The following is a 15,948-nucleotide window of genomic DNA, read 5'->3' as shown; positions in this document are numbered from 1 at the left end:
TTTATTTTATTTGGAAAGAGTTAGAGAGAGAGGGAGAGACAGAGAGATCCTCCATCCACTGGTTCACTGCACGATGGCCACAATGGCCACAGCTGGAGCAGTCCGAAGCCAGGAGCCAGGAGCTTCTTCTGGGTCTCTGTGGGTACAGGGGCCCAAGCACTTGGGCCATTTTCCACTGCTTTCCCAGGCATATTGGCAGTGAGCTGGATCAGAAGTGGAGTAACTGGGACTTGAACCAGCACCCATATGGGATGCTGGTGGTGGCTTAACCCACTACACCATAACACCACCTCCCCTTCATATTTTTAATTCCATTTTTTCATGAATGTGTTAAAGGACCCTCATATAAATGGAAAGATATCCTATGTTAATGTGTCAGAACAATTTTCATGATTAAGATGACAATACTCCCCAGATTCATCTACAAATTTAATAAAATGCCTCTCAGAGTCCACTGTTGTGAAATTGATAAGGTGGTCTAAAATTCATATGGAAATGCAAATGACCCAGAATACCAAAACAATCTTTAAAAAGAAGCACAAAGTCAGGAGACTCACATTTCCTGATTTCAAACCTGGCTGCAAAATTATGCTAACCAAGATAGCATAAGGAAAGACATAGAAGATAGCAGAGGCCGGCGCCGCGGCTCACTAGGCTAATCCTCCACCTGCGTCGCCGGTACACTGGGTTCTAGTCCTGGTCGGGGCACCGGATTCTGTCCCGGTTGCTCCTCTTCCAGTCCAGCTCTCTGCTGTGGCCCGGGAAGGCAGTGGAGGATGGCCCAGGTCCTTGGGCCCTGCACCCGCATGGGAGACCAGGAGGAAGCACCTGGCTCCTGGCTTCAGGTGGGTGCAGCGCCGGCTGTAGCGGCCTTTTGGGAGGTGAACCACATGGAAGGAAGACCTTTCTCTCTCTCTCTCTCTCTCTCTCACTGTCTAACTCTGCCTGTCCAAAAAAAAAAAAAAAAAAAGAAGAATATAGCAGAACAGAATGGTTCTTTTACATTTATGAACAAATGACTTCACAAAGCTGGTGCTATGACAGTTCATTAGGAAAGGGTAGTATTGCCAACAAATGGTGCAGGGATAACTATATATCTATATGGAAACTAATTAAGTTGGATCCCTACCTCATACCATAGCAATGATTAACTTGAAATGAAGCATAGGCCTGCAAGTAAGAACCAGTAAATCTTAGTGACTTTGGGTTAGACAGTACTTTCCCAGATACATATCATAATCTCAAGCAAGAGAAGAAAAATTGAATGTACTTCATCTAAATGAATTTTTTAATAAAACCCTTTTTGTGCTGCAAAAGAAACCATCCAGACTGAAAATACAATGCACAGAATGGGAGAGAACATGTGCAAATCATACATCAGATTAGAGATTTGTATCCAAAGTTTATTCAGAACTCCTACAACTTAATATTTCTCTATAGACACATAAATAAACAATAAGGACATGTAAAGCTGTTCAGTGTCATTAATGTTAAGAGAAATACAGATCAAAACCATACCATTTCACAAAAACTAGTGTTCTGTAGTCAGAAAGTCATGATAAAAAGTACTGAGATGGAGAGAAAGTGGACCCCTCATTCATTGCTGGTAGGAATATAAAATAGTGAAATCACTTTGGAAAACGTTTTTGGCAGTTCCTCAGAATGTTAAAAATCGGATTACTATGGACCCCGGAAAGTCCACTCATATTTTTCTAAGAGAAATGAAAACTTGACACTTGTATATGGGGATGGATATTGTGGCACAGCAAGTTAAGCTGCTGCTAGGGATGCCTGGATCCCATATTGGAGTGCTGATTTGAGTCCAAGTTCCTGTGCTTCCAGATCCAGTTTGCTGCTAAGTGCCTGGGAAAGCAGTGGATGATGGCCCAAACACTTTGTTTCCTGCCACCCACATGGCTCCTAGCTTCAGACTCTTGTGGACATTTGTGGAGTGAGCCAGCAGATGGAGGATCTTGCTTTTTTTGCTACCATTCTGCCTTTCAAATTAATGGAAAAAAAAATGTTAAAAAAGAAAAACTTGTACACAAGTGTTCATGGCAGAACTATTTATAATACTCTAAAAGTATAAAATGTTCCTGTCTCATGAATGAATATCTGGTACATCTGTGCAGTGGGATATTATTAGATGATAAAAGTGACAAAGCTAAACATTGATATCTGCTAAAACATTGATGACTGTTGAAACCATTATGCTAAATGAGGAAAACCAGCCACAAAAAGATCACACAAACAGTATTTGATTCCATTTGTTTGAAACTTGCAGAATAAGACAAGTCACAGAGAGAAAAAGTAAGTTAGGGATTGCCTCGGACCAGGGAGGGTAGGGCAAAGTAGCTGCTAATGGGTGCTAAGTTTTTTGGGTGGATGATGAAAAAGTTCTTAACATTAGATAGTTATAATGATTACACAACTCTTTCAATATGTTAAAAAAACATTGAGTTATTATGAAACTGTTACCAAAAAAAGTCATGCTCCATTTTGTACCGCTGCTAGAAAAGATGGCATCGCCATTGCACCTCTTAGTGTTCGTCAACACAAGCTAAACATATTTGCCAGTTTGATAGATTAGGAAAGTGTCATTGGTTCAACCATGGAGTATTTTTGCTTCCCAGTAGATATTTAGCGATGTCTTGATACATTTTTGATTGTCCTGACTAGGATGGGGAATCCTAGTGGAATCAAGAGGGAAGAAACTAGGAATAATAGCCAACTATCCTATCATGCATAAGGCAGTCCCTCACACCAAGTAATTACCCAACCCAAAATGTCAGTAGTTACTAAGGAAGAAACTCTGTACAAGAAATAGCTTCTTGTTTTAATTTGTATTTTTTGTATTACTAGTAAGGATCATTTTTTTTCCATTTCATTGTATTTCATAAATTTTTGATCATATAATTAGTTGATATTTCTCATCAACTTGTCTGTATTCTTCATATTAGTAAAGATATTAACTGTGTACTGTTTATTTTTATAGCGATTTTCTTTCAAATTTTGGTCGTGTTTCTATTGAATATTAAAATATTTGATCAAATTTTTAAGATTTTTGTGTTGTATCTTAGTTCTACTATATACCTATCCACTCCCACCTCCTGTAATTTCATTTTTACTCATTTTCTTTACTGGAATTTTAAGCCTTTCACATTTAACTTCTTTATGCATATAGAATTTATTATAATATATATTTCGAGGTACAGAATAACTTTTTCCAAATGATAATGACTGGTCTTTCTCCATTTGAAGAAACATGTGGCTTACAGAGTATAATTTAGACTCAAAATAACCTTCAGAAAGGAAGCTCTCCACAGGTTTACACAAGAGAGCAAATGTGCCATTCCTCTTTATATTCCTTAACTTAGAGTGCAGTGACACTCCTTAAGATAGGTGTTTGGAACTCACCGAGCTCAGGGCAAAGTCACAGAGATCACCATGTCAGCCTTGTAGAAACAACATAAATATAGAAGCTAGGAATGGAAATTGGTTACAGTTGGGATTAATATGCCTTTACGTAATGAATTTTGTGATAGGAGCTGAGAGATGGAGAAAGTGATATTATACATATATGTGTGGTGTGTGTATTTGGTAAGAAGACAGATACAATTTCATTAAGTGATTTATCAGTTTATAACATGATACAACAATTTTTATGAATTCCTGATAATATACCAGTTACATGAATGAATGGGGATAAGTATAGATGTCTTCATATTGTTATACAGATGGAGAATGAGTTAGATTCTGCTCGTTCTGAAATAGAACTCCTCAGGAGTCAAATGACAAATGAGAGGATCTCCATGCAGAATCTAGAAGCTTTGCTGGTGGCCAACCGAGACAAAGAGTATCAGTCTCAGATAGCACTGCAAGAAAAAGAATCTGAAATTCAGCTTCTTAAGGAACACCTTTGTTTGGCAGAAAATAAAATGTGAGTTGTTTAGCAATATAATAACAGAAAGTCGTATTTTTAATTTTCTGGTGCATTTATCGATTACAATTCTAAAGCTACAATGTAGAGAATATCATTCTCATGATTTGCCATTAGTTAACTTGAGGTTCAGAAATACTATGATTTGCCTAAGACCTAGTATTCATTTTTATTTTGTTTTATATAAATTTGAGTTTAGCAGTCTCTATTCATTGTTTCCATCAGAGTTTTGGATATCATAGAATGTCAGATCTAAAATACTGCCTTTAAAAATATAATCAGATTAGAAAAGCAATTAAGCACTCTGAAACCAGCAGAGTTTTACATGTCTGGACCCTTCTGCCATTGCTATCTAGTCTTTCCATTTTTCACCTAGTATTTCTTTATGTTCCTGAGGCTCTTGGAAGAACTACACTCACTTCCCCAGAACATGATTTGGGGTTGTTTTTTTAATCCCTAGCTTCACTAGTACTTTATTAGAAGACCCCTGGCTGAGGAATGAGTGGAAATGCCTATTTGATTATAAGCATTTTATGATTAAACTGGGTCACCTCACAGAAACTGAAAATAGGTCTTTGTAAAAATTAAGAACGGGAATGGGAGAGGGAGGAGAAAGAAGGGTTGGAACGTTGGCAGGAGGGAGGAGAGTGTGGGGATTATCTATGTGTTCCTAAATCTGTACATATGAAATACATGAAACTTGTATTAAGTAAAATTTTTTAAAAAGAAAAAAAAAACTGATGCAGACTCTTAGCTTCTGTTCTTATTTGTCCCATCCATAATACTTTTTTGCTCTGCCCCCACGTCCATGCCTGAGACCTTGCAAAGCACAGAGATCGTGACCTCAGACCCCAGTCACTCCTAGAAGCCCCTGATTAAGCAAAGGCTGCAGACTCAGGACCAGTTTCCTTCTGAAACTGCTTTCAGGTCAAGGTAGCCATGACTGAGCCACTCCTTTCAGTTCCTGGAGCTGGGCTGTTGTGGTACTTTCAGCTGGTTCTGCGGGATCACTTTCTCAAGCTGGTAGGTAGAAATGCACTTTTGTGAAGGATGCCAAAACTCCCACGCTAGGAGGGACACTCTGTACCTGGCTGATGAGTGCTGTCACTGAGAGATGTCAGCACGATGAACTTGTGCTCTCAGTCTCTGAGTTAACATTTCAGCAGTCTGTGCTGCTGTCCTGATAGCAGGCCCAGAGGACAGAATGTTCCGTGCCAGCAGCCTTCATCTCTCATCAGTCTCCTTATGAAGTTGTACCTTATTACAGGGTTTTGAGGCCTCATTTAGCCTTAAGGAAGATCCTGTTAAGTTGAAGAGTTTTTGTTCCTAACTGTATGTATATAAAATTTCATTCTATATATAAGTACATATAAGGCAGGCCATATTATTGTGCTTATGAATCCCGGTGTTAGCTGTTTGATCATGCTACTAAACACTTATATAACATTTCCAAGTACTTTTATAAAAATAATTTGTAGTAAATAGATAATATATATATTATCCTATCTATATATAGGAAAATAGAGAAGGTTTAACCAATTGAGTGGTTAGGCTGGAATGGCTTAGGCTTTTCAAATAGGCAACTTTGTATGTTCTGAATATCTGAAATCGGCAAATTTTAGAAGTACTAATAAAATCTCTCTGTAAAAATCAGTGTGACATTAACTCAAACTGAGAAACCATTCCTATGACTAGGGGTCATAGCCTTATCTTGAGTTTAATCAACAACCACTCCTATCTTGTTTTGCACAGGGCCATCCAGAGTAGAGACGTGGCCCAGTTCAGAAATGTCGTAACCCAATTGGAAGCTGATTTAGACATTACCAAAAGACAATTAGGGACAGAGCGATTTGAAAGGTAAGTTTATTTCTATGGCCATTTTCAGTCTGGGAAACATTGTTTCTTGGGTACAACAGTAGGTTGAACTTCTTTCCTGAGGGTTTGAATTTAAGGTATGAATTGAGTTACGGTTTTATGAGCCTTGATAATGGTCACTGGATATTACAATTACAAGCACCATTATTTTGCTTTAGGGAAAGGGCTGTACAAGAACTTCGCCGCCAGAATTACTCAAGTAATGCTTATCATCTGAGTTCTACAATGAAGCCAAACGCAAAATGTCATTCACCAGAACGTGTTCACCATCGATCTCCTGACCGAGGCCTGGATCGATCATTAGAAGAGTAAGTTAGTGTAAGAGTCGATCCTCCTGGAACCATATAGCAATATTTTCAGGGAGTATTTGAGAGTAAGGGAACTCAATATTAATATTGGAACAGTCCAGTATTAATAGTGGTACTTAAACATGGTTACCAAGATATGGTGACATAAAAATAGTTTTATGGTAATGATAAGCACATGTATTTTTAAAATTTTTCTTTTGTTATGCAAAAGTAGCATATTTTAGATGCTACTGCTTTTTTAAAGATTTAATTATTTGCTTTAAAAGTCAGAGTTATAGGGAGAGAGAGAGATAGAAAGAGAGATCTTCCATCTGCTGCTTCATGGCCACAACAGCCAGGGTTGGGGCCAGGCCGAAACCAGGAGCCAGGAGCTTCCTCTGTGTCTCTCACATGGGTAGATGGTAGATGGTAGATGTCTCACATGGGTATTTGGGCCACCCTCTACTGCTTTTTCCAGGCACATCAGCAAGGAGCTGGATTGGAAGTGGAACAGCTGGGTCTCAAACCAGCATCACAGGTGGTGGCTTTACTCACTGCCACAACGCTGGCCAGCCCCCTATAGATGCTTATTTGCACTATGTTTTTCCTGCTTAATATATCCTATAAGTTATTCTATAATGATTCATAGATATTCTCTTTATTCCTTTTGACATCAGCCTGTTCCACTGTGTGGATGTACCATAGTTATTTAACCACTCTCCTAAGTAGTTTATAACAATTTGCGATTATAAAGACTGTAATCAATAATCTTCATATAGTTGTAGAAATATTGTCAGAATAAATTCCTAGAAGTAGAATTGCTAGGTCAAGGGGTAAACCCATGTATAGTTTCGTTAGATAGTGCCAAATGCCTCTCTATTTTGCATTTCCTCCAGCAATATGCGAGAGTGCCTGTTTCCCCACAACCTTACCAGCAGAATGTACTCTTAAACTTTTGAATTTGTGCCAGTATGGAAGGTGAGGAATAGTATTTCAGTGTACTTTTAATTTCAATTTCTCTTATTATGAGTGAAGCTGAATGTCTTTATAGGTTTAAGGGCTATTTTTGTGTCTTTTTAAAAAATTATCTGTTCATTTCTTCTTTATTATTTTTCTAATAGTTTTGATCCTTTTGTTAAAAAATTTTAGAATAAAATTGAAATATTCAGCAGTGATACAGGCCACAGATATTTTTTCCCATTTTTGTCACTTCTATTTTAACTTTACCTGTACTGTTTTTTCCATGTTATTTTTATGTAATCAAATTTTAAAATCTTTTCCTTTAATACATATAGATTTCTATTCATAGTTAGAAAATCTCTGTATCTAAATAATTAAGGAATTCACTGTTTTCTTTCAGTATTTATACAGTTTTCCTGTTTTACACATGTGTATTTATTTATTTGTATTTTGTTTGAAAGGCAGAGAGACACATGGAGAGAGACTTTTTAAAAAAGATTTATTTATTTGAAAGGAAGAGTTGCAGAGAGGCAGAGGCAGAGAGAGGGAGGGAGAGAGAGAGAGGTCTTCCATCTGCTGGTTCACTTCTCAAATGGCTGCAACGGCCGGAGCTGTGCCGATCTGAAGCCAGGAGCCAGGAGCTTCTTCCAGGTGTCCCATGCGGGTACACGGGCCCAAGGACCATCTTTCACTGCTTTCCCAGGCCATGGCAGAGAGCTGGATTAGAAGTGAAACAACTAGGACTCGAATTGGCGCCCATATGGGACACTGGTTCTGCAGGCAGCAGCTTTACCCACTATGCCACAGCACCAGCCCCCAGAGAGAACTTTTTATATTCTGGTTTCTGATCCATTTGGAGTTTATGTACGGTTTGAGGAATATATCTAAATTTATCTTTTTCCAAATGATTATCCAGTTGTCCCAGGACCATTCATTACAAGCTCTTTGATCTGGTGATTCAAGTGTCTTTCTGGACTTTCTGTTCCATTGATCTGCCTAGTCATGTGCCAGCCCTATGCCAGTTAGATTATGGAAGCTTCATGGTAGGTTTTTGTTGTTTCGTTTCTTTTTGCAGGGCTAGTCCAGAGGTGCACTGGTAAACAAGTGCTTCAATGGGGAGGAGGGCAAAGCTCTGATCTGTAGCACCTGCCATTTTCTGTGGTGTAAATACTCCCACTCTGGCCAGTTTCAAGCCATCAATGATTTAACACTAGGTCCCAAAATCCTTAAATATTTACCATCAGTGGTAAGCCAACTCCAGCACAGCAATGGGCTAGTTCACTTTAACAGTTCTTCTTTTCAAGTGTTTATATTTTCCTGGGAGTTAAATTTTTCATATGAACTTTAGAATCAACTTGTCTAGCTCTGTTTTTAAAAATCCTATTGGAATTTTTATTAGGATCACACTAAGCTTATAAGTTAACTTGGGGAGAACTGACATCTTGATTATGTTGAGATGTTCTAATCAATTTGTTTAAATTAACTTTTGTGTCTTTTCAGGAATTTCTTGTAGTTTTCTTTACATTGGTTTTGAACATTTTTTATTAAGTTTATACCTAAATATTTTTATCTTATATGTTGCTATTATAGATGTCTTTTTCATTTGTTATATCTTCAGAAAATGCTATTTTTTCAAGATTTATTTATTTATTTGAAAGGTAGAGTTACAGAGAGGCAGAGGCAGAGAGAGAGAAAAGTCTTCCATCTTCTATCTGATGGTTCGCTCTCCAAATGGCCGCAATGGCTGGAGCTGAGCAATCCAAAGCCAGGAGCCAGGAGTTTCTTCCAGGTCTCCCATGCAGGTGCAGGGGCCAAAGCACTTGGCCATCTTCTACTGCTTTCCCAGGCCATAGCAGAGAGCTGGATCAGAAGAGGAGCAGCTGGCGCCCATATGCGATGCTGGCACTGCAAGCAGTGGCTTTACCTGCTGTGCCACAGCGCCAGCCCCACTATTTATTTTTGTATGTTAATTTTTCATCATGCTACCTCACTAAATTCTTTTATTGTCTCATTAAGTTTTGTCTTTGACTCTCTAGATTTTTCTAAGTATGTTATCTGCAAAAAGAGATGGCTTTCTGTCTTTTCCTGTTTCTGTGTCTTGAATTGTGTTCTTTATCCTTTAAAACAATTTGCATTGCTTTGAAGCTATCTGGTTTCTGAAGATTTAGTTGAACTCATGTATGAAACTGAGTAGCCTTGTTTCATTTTTTGGAGTGCCTTCCTTGGTAACTTGATTTTTCTTCTTTAGAAACTGATCTCTTAAAGCTTTCTGTCTGTATAGACTTAAAGAATTATTTATTGTTTCTAGGTTTTCAAATTTATTTGCACGAGAGTCACCAATGTAGTATTTGTGAATTTTTAAATTTCCTCTTTATCAACAGTTACATTCCTGTTACCATTTCTTATTTGTGTATTTGTGTTCTACCTTCTGCTTTTTTTTTTTTTTTTAAAGATTTGTGTTATTTACTTGAAAGGCAGAGTTACAGAAAGACAGAGGCAGAGAGAGAAAGGTCTCAAATCTGCTGGCTCAGTCCCTAAATGGCTGCAACAGCCAGAGCTGGGCTGATCCAAAACCAGGCCTGGAGCTTCTTCCAGATCTCCATGTGCCACCCTCTACTTTTTTTTCCCTATTATATTAGTTAGTTCTTTGCTTACTTTGTTCATTGCATCAAAGAACCAGGATTTTTTTTAAAAATCTTTTTTTAAAGAAAGCTTTTATTTAATAAATATAAATTTCGTAGGTACAACTTTTGGAATATAGGGGTTCTTCCCCCCATACCCACCCTTCCACCCCAACTCCTGTCCCACCTCCTACTCCCTCTCCCATCCCATTCTTCACTAAGATTCATTTTTAATTATCTTTATATACAGAAGATCAACTCTATACTAAGTAAAGATAAAAATCCTTCAAAAAATGTATTTGAGAGGCAGAAAGAAACACAGAGACCGAGAAAGAGAGCTCCCAAATGCCTGCAACAGCCGTAGCTGGGGGTGAAGCTGGGACTGTGGGACTCAATCCAGGTCTCCCGAGTGATTGACAGGAATCCAATTACTTGAGCCATCTTCACTGCTTCCCAGGATCTGTGTTAGCAGGAAGCTGCAATCAAGAGTAAAGCTGACTATGGAACCAAGGCACTCTGATATGAGACCTATCTAAACTGGCAACTTAGTTGTTAGGCCAGATGCCTACCGGAGAACCAGGATTTTGATTTGGTCACCTGTTTCTCTGTCTTACTAATTTTTAAAAATTATTTCCTCCCTTGTCCTCTCTTCTAATTTGTTGTGTTTTTCCTGGCTTTTTCAGTTGGAGAATTTAATTAATTCTTTGCTCTTCTTTTATTTTATTGATATAAGTGTTTAGATCTATGAATTTTCCTCTGACTGCTTTAAATAGATGCCAAAGGTCTGGATACATAATACTTTTCTTCTCTTTCTTTACAGATTCTGTAATTTCTATTTATAGTTTCACTTTTACCTGAGTTATTTGATAGAAAATATTTAATTTGCATTTTGAAGGGCTTTTTGTTTTGTTTTATTAGTTTCACTGTTAATTTGTAGTCTTACTACATGTGACTAAGGAATATTATCTATTGTGTTTCTGTTTTGTGGAACCTACTCATATTTTCTTTATGCTTTGTGTAAAGCTCACATACATTTAAGAAGGTGTGCTCTTTCTTATTGGAGTAGTATCCAATATATTTCCAAAAGATTTACCTTTTTGATTTTCTGTAGATCTATTAGATCATTGCTTAATTTTTATACACTTGGCCTGTTTTAAGCTAAGAGTATTTTAAAGTCTCCAGTTATTTGTAGGTTTTTATTTCTTCTGCTTTGTTGAAAAATATTTATTTGTTAATTTGAAAGGCAGAATGATAGAGAGAGAAAGATAGAGAGAGATCTTCCATTCACTAGTTCACTTCTCAAATGACAGTAACTGGGACTGGGCCGGACTGAAGCCAGGGATCCAGAACTCCATCCAGGTCTCCCATGGGAGGTGTAGAGGCCCACATATGTGGGCAATCTTCAGCTCCTTTCCCGGGAGCATCAGCAGGGAGCTGGATCAGAAGCAGTGCAGCCAGGACTGGAACTGGCACTTCAATACAGGATGCCAACATCACAAGCAGCAGCTTAACTTGCTATGCCACAATGCCATTTGTATCTCTAATTTTGTTTTCTATAGGTGGTTTGCTGTTTTATTTGTTGCATAGGTATTTTGAACTGCATTCTTCATTGTGGAACATAGATTTTGTACTGTATCCTTTTCTTAATGCATTTAAATTTGGAGGGCAGAGGGACTGGTACTACATTGGAGTTGCAACTCCTGTTTCCCCTTTTCTCCATTTGCCTGGTAAATATCTTTATTTTTAGCTGTTTTGTTTTAAGCCTATCTCTTTTATATGAAGTATAAATTTGGAATTTACTTTGAGACATTTTGAAATGCTCTTTTTAAGGTAGATAAGTTAAAATCCTTCACATTATTTATGTGACTATTATGTCTGGTTGCAACTCTGTTACTATTATTGCGTGTAACGTGATATTTGGTTAATTCTCTCTTTTTAAACAAAACTTCTTATGGTATTTATGGAGGTTTGTATCTTATTGAATTTTTCCATCGACAGCAAAGAACTCACTCCCTCCTGAAACCCCTTGGTAGACTATATCCCTTGCAGCCCTCTGCTCCTCAATCCCTTGGCAAACTCTAAATTTATTCTCTCTTTATTTTGGTCATCTTGAGAATGTTATGTGAATGGACTCCTGTAGTGTATGTAACATTTTAGGATTGGCTCTTTTCATTTCTCATAATGAGATCCATCCCAAGTTGTATATAGTAGTAGTTCATTCCTTTTATTGGTGAATAGCACTCCATAGTATGCATGTACCACAGTCTGAAAACTGAGTAGAAAAAAATACATCATACCCTTCACAGAAGCTAGAGGGAAATCTTAAATGTTGTGAAAGTAATGTTAGAGTGTATATTTTTATACATGCTGAAACAGTTAAATTAAATTGTTAATGTTAAATTAAAAGTATTAATCTGCATAATTTTTCTCTCTCACAGGAATCTTTGCTACAGAGATTTCTGACACGCGAAAAGATTCTTCACATCCTTGGAAGAGTCAAAGTTACAAACTGATTTTTTTGCTATATGATTGCATTTATCTTTTGAACGCGTGATGGTGTTAAATGTTTTTATTAACTTTGTGCCTCTGAATCTGTTCTCATGTGCCATACCGCAGTGATCTGAGATGACTTATAAAACAAAAGTGTATGGCTCTTTCTATCCATACAGTAATAGTGAGTGTAAAATCTGCTTACTTCACTATTGAACACTGTTTTGTTAACTATCCAGAGTAAATAAAGAAACTTAAAAAAAAGAGGGAAAAGTGTTTTTACAAAACTGATGTCCTTTCCTTTCTTAGTATCTCAAATAATTGGTTGGTTAGATTTTTTTTTTTCATTGTGATTTATGCTTTCATGGCTGAAAAAGTTGTGCCAAAATGGGACAGTTTACTGATACTGGCCTGGGACCAACCTGATATAAATGCCATGCCATAACCTGACTTCAAAGCAGCAGAAAGTAGGAGTGTGTCAGGGTTTTAAATCCATACTGTTGTACCACTCAAAGACTAATAAACATACATTTTCTACATTGTGTTTACTCCTGCTATTTTTAGAAAGGTAGGTGATGATACATCTGTCAAGAATGGAAGACTTTCAAAAATCTGTATCTTGAATAAGTTTTCTTTAAAACAGTAAAGTACTACAATCAACTTAATTGCCATTTAATTATATTTTTTGCCTGTGGCAGCTGTCTGTAATCTGGAATAACAAGTTCAGTGATGTTTCCCTTTTTTCCCTCTTAAAATTTCCTAAATTGCTTATCTGTCCATAGGCTTTTATTTAATGTTGATATTAGAGCCTGAATGCTACTGTATTTTACTGATATAAGCTATTTGTATTCTTGCCATTTTAATAAAAGAAACAAATTCTGTTATGAATAGTATTCATATGATGTAGATAATTTCTCATTTTATCTAGTCACTTTTCAGTATGACCATAGTGTGTAGGACAGTGCCCTGCTTTAAGTCATATTTAATCATTTACACACTGATGCTTTACTGTAAGTTCATGCTGCAGATTCACTTTAGTTTCATTTTTGAAAACCTTCAGGTTTACTCATCTAGTTTAATATAGTCCCTTACAGATTGGTTAAAAATGAAAAGTTTAAAATAAGATACCCTTTTACATGTATTTTAAGGACAAGATGCCAAAATGTTGTTCTTGCTAATATTAAATGATATATTGATATATATACAAAATTAACCTTTTCTGGGGACCTCCATATTCTTAGCAGTAGGTCATCACAACATTGATTTTAGTCTGTCCATGTGGAAGAGCTGACCAAGAGCTGAGTGTCGCTTGTCATTTGCACTTAACACATGTGTAGAGGGCAGTATGTAAGGAGAGCAGCATGAGAGGAACAGATGTATGTAAGAAAATATTTTCATGTTTGATTAAAAATATGCTATACTTGTGCTATCAATTACAGACTATTTAAAAAGAAAAGTATGTGGTAAATATGGCCAATATTATCCAAAGGCCAAGGAAACTTCAGATCTCTTCTATGTTAAAACTTCAAAGCAAATATTGCTTGTAATAATATTCAAGAACATTTTTTGTTTTAAATAAAAGTCTAATCACATAATTATAAATAGTCAGTAGCCCATTGATGTAGTAGAGACTACTTAATGCAAACTCAATATAAAAGCTATAACAAGCATAGTCTTTCTTAGATGACAAATCACCTGAAAAAGAGCTTTCAGCTTCCAGGTGTCATGTCAGTACAAAACATACACTCCTGTTGAAGCAACAGTGTGTGACAGAAAATTGTTAAATCCAGGACCCCTGGTATAAACATGCTATTCTGAAGTTCAAGCAGCACTAAGATTGCGTTAGTCTTGTTTTTGGCTTATCTGAACTGCCATCCAACTTTCTGTTGAGAGCAGAAGCAAAGCATTTGCATGGCGTGCCATTTTGAAATTCATAAGCTAAAATTTCAAAAAGAACACGTGTTACAGTTTTGCTCTTTAGATTATGACAGTTAGGGTTCATTCCTCTTATAATTTAGCAACAACAGGCATAATGAGTTAACTAAGTGTATGTTCTGGTAGTATTAGCTACTAAAAACTTAGATGGAATCAACTAAAAATGTTAATAATGTAATGTTAATAATGTAAAAATGTTAATAATGTAAAGAAAATGTAAGAATACTGGCCACTGTGGTTATAAATGACTCACCCTGAAGATGCAGAAGAAAAAAGAATATGAATGGAGGCCTTTGGGTTTCTCATCACTTTTAAATGCTTCAAAACTTATTTGAAATTATGCATCCAGGTATTTACTAAAATACATTTCAAAAATCAGTCTCATAAAATCTGCTATTTCCGCCTTCTCTACATATTTCCTCATAAGTCCTTGCTGTGCCCTGTTACAGAATCTTCTTAGCTCCCCAGATTCTTTTCTTAAGTTTTATTCTAAAGGCAGAGAGATGGAGAGATGTCTTTCACCTACTAGTTCACTCTCCCAAATGCCCAAAACACCTAGAGCTGGGCCAGGCCAAGGCCAAGAGCCCAGAGCTCAATCCAGGTCTCCCTTGTGGATGGCAGCAACTCAAGAGCTTGAACCATAATCTGCTGCCTTCCCACAAGGCACATTAGCAGGAAGCTGGATCAGAAGCAAAGTAGCCAGGGCTTGCACCAGACACATTGATAAGGGAGGCATGCATCCCAGTCAGCGACTTAACCAATGTACCAAATGCCCACCCCGGCACCCCAAATTCTGTGTTCATAGATGCATTCCTAACATAATCAGAAATAGTTTGCAACTCAGTTTTCTAGCCCCATTCACTTTCAGTCAGGTAGAATGAGAACTACCACATGAGAAAAGAATCTCTAAAACTCATGCATTTGTAGTCTTCTCCAGAACCACTATCACAGCAAATCATAGGTTACTTAGTGGCATAAACTATAATTCAAAAGCCAAATCATAAAGTACCAGAATATAACTTTATAGATTTTTGTTATCTCTGAACTTTTCAAGTAAAGAAAAAATTCTAGCCTTATACTATAAATAAATAAATAAAAAGGTCAAGATAATTAGACCACCTATTTAAGCCCTGTCATATATTTTTTGCACCTTAGAATACATTTATACAACCAGAATGAGTTAGACTAATAACCTTTAAGTTTTCAAATAATTTCCCAATTAAATTTAAGAACATTTAATATGTTTTATGAGGAAGATTTATATTAAATAAATTTTTAAAATCTCAAGATTTTATGATCACAAGATACTCAATCTTACTGTCATTATCAGCATTTTTTTTGAATATTTATTTATTTGAGAGGTAGAGTTACAGACAGAGAAGGAGAGGCATAGAGAAAGGTCTTGCACCCATTGATTCACTCCCAACACGGCCATCACAATGGCCAGAGCTGGGCTCTTCCTAAGCCAGGAACCAGGAGCTTCTTCCAGGTCTCCCACACAGGTGCAGGGACTCAAGCACTTAGGCCATCTTCTGCTTTCCTAGGCCATAGCGGAGAACTGGATCAGAAGAGGAGCATCTGGGACTTGAACTGGCACCCATATGGGATGCTGGCACCACATGTGGAGACTTAGCCCACTACGCCACAGCACCAGCGCCAGTTTCTTGAATTAACACCATCCAGCCTTCTGATGTGAAGGTACTTAAAGAAGTTCATGAAAAATGGAATTGAAAGATGCTTATTTTGATGTAAAACAATTTTTAAAATGTATGCATAGTTTTTCAAAATATGTATTTTTGATGAACTTTTTAAAGACCACTTACAAGTGGCATGATTTTCA

At 37.0% G+C, this 15,948-nt stretch overlaps 1 protein-coding gene across 4 annotated transcripts in view; it reads left to right on the top strand.

Annotated features, from left to right (window-relative positions):
- TSGA10 (testis specific 10) overlaps nt 1-12,625 on the top strand; it is a 132,313-nt gene extending 119,688 nt beyond the window's left edge. For all 4 annotated transcript variants that reach the window (XM_062208772.1, XM_062208771.1, XM_062208770.1 and 1 more), the window contains 4 exons: nt 3,738-3,940; nt 5,693-5,797; nt 5,974-6,123; nt 12,122-12,625. In XM_062208772.1, the coding sequence (XP_062064756.1) occupies nt 3,738-3,940; nt 5,693-5,797; nt 5,974-6,123; nt 12,122-12,146 (483 nt within the window). In that variant the 3' untranslated portion in view covers nt 12,147-12,625. The remainder of the gene's footprint in view (nt 1-3,737; nt 3,941-5,692; nt 5,798-5,973; nt 6,124-12,121) is intronic.
- Nucleotides 12,626-15,948: the final 3,323 nt, after the last annotated feature.

Source organism: Lepus europaeus, chromosome 13 (genome assembly GCF_033115175.1).
Source record: "Lepus europaeus isolate LE1 chromosome 13, mLepTim1.pri, whole genome shotgun sequence".
Taxonomy (NCBI): domain Eukaryota; kingdom Metazoa; phylum Chordata; class Mammalia; order Lagomorpha; family Leporidae; genus Lepus; species Lepus europaeus.
The sequence above is the reverse complement of the archived record's forward strand: the minus strand, read 5'-3'. Positions and strand labels throughout refer to the sequence as shown.